This window comes from Pristis pectinata, chromosome 2 (genome assembly GCF_009764475.1).
Source record: "Pristis pectinata isolate sPriPec2 chromosome 2, sPriPec2.1.pri, whole genome shotgun sequence".
In the NCBI taxonomy this organism is placed as follows: Eukaryota; Metazoa; Chordata; class Chondrichthyes; order Rhinopristiformes; family Pristidae; genus Pristis; species Pristis pectinata.
Genome location: NC_067406.1, coordinates 51,971,136 through 51,977,135, shown reverse-complemented (window position 1 = coordinate 51,977,135; position 6,000 = coordinate 51,971,136). Strand labels below are relative to the sequence as shown.

General features: G+C 36.4%; 1 protein-coding gene across 2 annotated transcripts in view; it reads right to left on the bottom strand.

Moving 5' to 3' along the window:
* Positions 1-1,081: 1,081 nt before the first annotated feature.
* Positions 1,082-6,000, bottom strand: part of rab3c (RAB3C, member RAS oncogene family) — a 136,163-nt gene continuing 131,244 nt past the window's right edge. For both annotated transcript variants that reach the window (XM_052010236.1, XM_052010235.1), the window contains exon 5: positions 1,082-5,682. In XM_052010236.1, the coding sequence (XP_051866196.1) occupies positions 5,495-5,682 (188 nt within the window). In that variant the 3' untranslated portion in view covers positions 1,082-5,494. The remainder of the gene's footprint in view (positions 5,683-6,000) is intronic.

The following is a 6,000-nucleotide window of genomic DNA, read 5'->3' as shown; positions in this document are numbered from 1 at the left end:
CTATTTCAATACCATTCAACATTATTGATATGTATTAGGGCATCCTGCAGACATGGAAGATCAAGCCTTTTCAACTGTGGCTCAACATGGAATCCATGCCTGCAAAATTCCCAGGATATGTAAAATAAATGTGGAACTTTGATCTGCAGCTCCCCAGAGCCCTAACAGCCTGTGGTGTCTTTCCAAGGTACCCATACAGATGTTGGGGGGGGGGGGGAGGGTCTCCTGCCATGCCCTTAAAACCTATCCGCTGAAGGCAACTGGGATTTACATTTGGCATTCAGAGGTCTTTTGAGCTTTTATTGTTCATTGTTTGCTTGCTGGTATCCCCAATGGAACACAATCAAATTCTCACTGCTTAGTGGCACTGGAAGTTCCACCAATAGCTGGCCATGTGTTTCTGATGAGCCCAAACGCGAGTAAATGGTTTAGGATTGAGTTGGGTGTTAGAATTACAGGTGGAAGGAAATCCCACTTGACAGAACTCCTATTGCATACCGCAATAGGAGTTTTCTGTAAGTAAATTCTATGCTTGTTTTCCACAAATTAAATGTCCATTTTTTGGCACTGAAATATCAGGTATTACTGAACATATGTGCAATAATTACTACTGAATCTTCAGAGGAATGAAATTGCTGTCAATTGTGTTAACTGATGGTGATATTTGAGGAAAAGCACATGTGACCATCTCTGGCCACTGGCTGTTAGAAAGACACATGAATATGTGGGGAATGAAGGGATATGTATCATGAAGAGGCAAAAGATATTTAGTTTAATTCGGTATCATGTTTGGTACAGATGTCGTGGGCCAAAGGGCCTGTTCCTGTGCTGTACTGTTCTATGATTAAGCACAGCTACTGGCTTATTTGAGCATGAATATACTGAGTAAATAGAAAATGTCAAAAGATTTGTCTGCTATTATCAGTAAAGATAACGTCTCCAGGCACATGGCTGACATCAAGTGCCATAATCAGGCTTCAAAACCTGGGCTACATGTGTAAATGGCTTCCACTGCTAAATGTAACAGTAATTCCCAAATTATAAACTAATACATTGAAAGAAACAGGGAGCAACATTAAAATATCAATACGACTGATATCGTCTCCGCAAGTTTATTTTCCTTTCAAACACACACATTAATTTACATATTTCACAGACAAACACAAAATAGCTGGTCTACTGTACAGTCTAAATTCCAACAAGAGAGGTAAAATATATTGTGCACATACATAACTTTCAGATTTAGGTAACAAGGTAATTTTAATGTTTATGTTTATACAAAGGAATACAACATTGATCAAATAGCTGTTTTCAATAGGTCTATATGGCACCACCTCACTAAGCTTTCACAGGCAGTATTATTCTGGTCAAACGGGTGTTGCAGGGGACAAGGGAGTCAAGGAGTTTTAATTATTTAACGGTAATCATGGTAACTACATTTCTAATAACACCTGCAAGCTTGAAACAATATTTTAAAAAGGCAGTAGTAGATTTTGTAGAATATACAGAAATAAGTCAGTTGTACTTCATTTCAAGTTTATCTGTCAGAAAGGCCTCAGTAAATAATAGCCTGTTTATCTTCAGTCTGCACAATATCCGTTAACCTTTGACAGAGGCACAAGAGACTGCAGATGCTAGAATCTGGAGAAAAAAAACAAACTGGTGGAAGAAGTCAGCGGGTCAAGCAGCATCTGTGGAGAGAAAGGGATGGTCCATATTTCATGATGCTGCTTGAAGGGTTAGTTCTTCAAGCAGTTTGTCTTTTGATTTGTTAACTTTTATTTTGTAAACTACATTCAAGTGGACCATTCCCATTACACTTCTTGATTATTACCTGTACCATATTGTCTTGTTTCAACTACAGGATCAGTTCAACCATAATGTGCAGACTTCTTGTTCAATTCATGAAAAATTGTGAGATTTTTTCAAATAAACATAAACAATTTTGTGTAAAGGGAGGTGAATGAAATTCACGAGAGAAATTTTTTCTGTTATTTTGGGTACCCAATGTCTAGTGTCAGCATCATCCCATGTCAAATAGTAATGTGGCTGAGTTCTATCCTCATAAAAATCACCAGCTTTTGTTGATTTTATTCTGTCAACCTTTCAATTTGAGGTCACCCATTAGTGTCAGAATTGAACTATCCACCCATTAGAAACTATGTTAATATGGCCAAAACTTATTTCATGTGGATGCTTAAAGTCAGGAAGTAAGAATGTCATTAGTAACTCATTAATATTGGCTAGATTTCATCTCAGGTCCCAGCAATGAATTCCAGTATTTTCCCAATCCCGGAAAATAAAAAAATGAATTACTACTGTACAACATACTCATTCCTCATTGTTAGTCAACAACATAACGAACTCTAAGACTTAAGGAACAATGTTGAAAGTTACATCAATGAAACCATTCTCACACAATCAAACATACATGCAATAGTCTAGTGAAGAGTTTTACATTTATACACAGATAAAAGTTCGCAGTCATTCCAACAAAAAGTAGTTACTGAGAGTGACACAGAAATTCAGTAACTTCAGTACAAATATCATTTTTAAAAACTGATTTACATTATGCCCACGTACAATTACATAAGACCCACAAATATCTCTGAGAATTCGCAAATCACACACCATGCTAGCAGATACTGGCTCTAATGTATCATTACCAGGGCTTGAACTGGCATCGATTTTAAGACACAAGGAAAATATTCAATTTCTGGAGGTACTGAACAGTTATGAAATAAAATCCCAGTATCAGATGACTGAGTTATGAGGAAAAACTCTTCAATCCTGAAAGAAAGTGTGTGAAGTGAATCCTATGTAAGTTTCAAGGAGAATATAAAATGTAAAAAAGCACTACATCAAGGTGCACTATGATATTTTGAGAACAGGTTGTAACTGTTCAAGAGTATTCAATGTATGAGGTGGGTAGCAAATCTTTGTAGTCATTTGAGAGACATTTGCTCATAATGGTGGGTAAGACTAAATGTTTCTCTAGATTAATGAATAGATTTAACTGTTACACATGTGTAAAATATTATTACTAACTAAATACTTAGTCATCTTTACAACTATTCAATTTGAAGCAAGTTCACTGTTACTTGTTACAGTAGACATCAAGAGTGAATATTGTGAAGTTTTCAATTTCATCAGTTCTTATTTGCCAGAACTGTGAAAATAGCATAAATTCATCCTACAGTCAACAGAGAAAATTTGGAACAATGTTTAAGAAAAGAAGGCAAAATTTTATGCCCAATGTTACCTGACCAACCAATAGCTCGCAAATAGCTAAAAAACTGACCGGGCAAGTTAAAAACAAAAATTATTACTAAAGTTTGTTAACTTCAAGCCCTGTTGTATACAACCTTGCACAGTTATCTGCATTGAATTAGAAATGCACTATATATTCTGAAATATTGCACTTAGTGGCCTATTGTCCCTCAATACAGAGGCTACACAAAAGTATAAAACGCAGATTACTTCAGCACCGATGCATCATTTTACATTTGCTCCGTTCAGGTAAAAAAATTCAGACATCAGAAAGATAACCCTAACTACATTTAATATTACACATTCACAATACATTATTTATTTGCACAAAAATACTTACCTTCTTGATTTGTTTTACTTATGTAGTTTAAATGCTGGCAAAACACTCCTCTGAGGTTTCTGAGCGACTTTGAAAATTGTCAAACTAGCATTAAAATTATGTGAAGGATGATGTAAATTCTCAGTGGAAATAATTTTTCTTTAAGATTGCTAAAGGGCATGACATTTTAAAGAGTTTTACATTCAATCTTCTCTCTATGCTAATATATTACAAACAATTATAACTGAGGCTGTAACAGATTGCCCTAGATTAGAAAGTGCAGCCAGCATTGCTAAAATTACAATGCAGTCTCCAGCTCCAGAATTAGGGGGAGAATATTTGGTTGCCAGCCCTAAGAATAATAATGGGCTGGAGCACCAGTCTCTCTGTGGAGAGCCATTAATTAGCTTTTATTTATGTAGCAGTGCATTCTGGACAGGCGGACATGCACACAACCACATGGATGTTGGGAATGCATTGGAGGTCAGATGCAGGAGCATATGACCCTGCCCACTTCTAGGATGCCCCGTAAGTTGTTGAACTAAAGAATTAGATACACTGTGTACCTGGCCCCTCAGCTTTACACCAGCCACAGCTGGAGCAGCTGACACTTCCACAGCCATTCTAATAGGTTAGCTTTTTTCTATTCATTATTTACTTCAATGTGCATTCATGTTTTTAATTAAGGGCAGTTTCATGTGTTTGAAAAGAATTTAACGTTTTAAAGTTTTTAGTAATTCTTATTTTTTACAACTGTTTTCCAACATATTTGATGATCTGCGGCATGGTCTAGGATCAATTTGGCTCAGACACCAGCTTTCTGTACAACCAATGGCTGATACTCTTGCACATATTTAGTACTAGTGGTCACAGAAGAATTATTCCCACTACATTTTCCAACGGCAATAAATGACACACACAAAAGAATAACTAAGAACTGCTGACAATTTTCACTGTATCTCACAGGACAGATCATTGGAGATGCTCTATAATAGGTAATATTTAATGATAGAGGGCTTGGCTCTGCTTTCTAGTAATGTTTGAAGAAATCAATTTTAATATGCAAGTTGTCCCAATGATTCAACAGTTAGTCTGAACAAGTGGAATTGTAGCTCCCTCTTGGTGAAATTCAAGTGATGTGAGGTGGATTTTCTGGAAGTGATCTTAAAACACTTGGTTCAGTGCATTTGAGTATCGGAGCAGGGCATCACTCTATAATTGAACTGGCATTTTTTTGTCAGCACACGTCAATAGTTTATTCACAACATTAACATATGTCAAGTAATGTGAGATCTGAGACTGCTGACTTATATATTGAAAACATTTTTACTATAACTCATTATTCATCAAGGAACTCTGTTAATTGGAATTGCCACCTTAAATGGCACATGAATACTTATTACTAGACGAGGGATACACATTCAAGCCACCCAACTGAGTTAACTCACTAATTTAAATGCATTCATTTCCATTGCTGAATTCAATTTTGTGCAGACTGAGGATAGGCTTTTAATCTTCGATTTATCATCCAGAGAATACTTGAAAGGCCACATAAATCTAGTAAACAGGGAAATCTTAAGTAATTTATAAATGTAGTACACTGAGCCTAGGAAGCTTTTGTTCCTAGGAACCCACTGTTCCTGTTAACAGTCACACAAACCTTGAATCTACAGAAAAAATGCAGAACCAATACCAATATAAGTAAAGGTTGACTAAGTGTCAGTATTAATGCAAGAGGTCTTGGGAAACAGTACTGAGCACAGACTAGCAAAAAATAAATATAGATTGGTTTGTTTAATATTATATAGATGCCAAACAGTTACATTTTCATGTACTAATAACTAAGAACTAATTTTTGCGATATAGACACAATTTGATTGCCTCCATATGTCTATGGACAAGTCACTAACAGCCGCAGTTTTGTTGCTGTGGGGGTGGGTTCTCTGTGAGTTTTGTGTTTTGTTTTCCTGCAGCAACAGTAGGATCTGTATCCAAACTCTCCAACATCTTCTCACAGATGATGTCAACAAGGCGCTCAAACGTTTGCTTGACATTGACGTTATCCTTGGCACTGGTTTCAAAAAATTCAAAGCCTTGCAGAAAGAAGAAAAAAATATTAGTTTCTTAATTAACAAATGTTAAGCACAAAGCTAGAAATAACAGACTATACTCAGCGTCTCTCCTGGGTTTTTTTTGTCTGTAATTGCAGAATCCAAGCTGGACAATACTCAGAAGCAAGCAAGTGTCATCTGGAATAACTGGGCCTTTACATTTTGCAAATATGACTGATTTTGGCTTAAAAACTCTCAGTGGGGCCATTTTTGAGAATTATTTCCCACTGTATTGGAATGACAGGCACAACCAGTTTTCTGTTCCTGGGAAGGGCTTTAGTTCCCACCACCTGCAGCCTC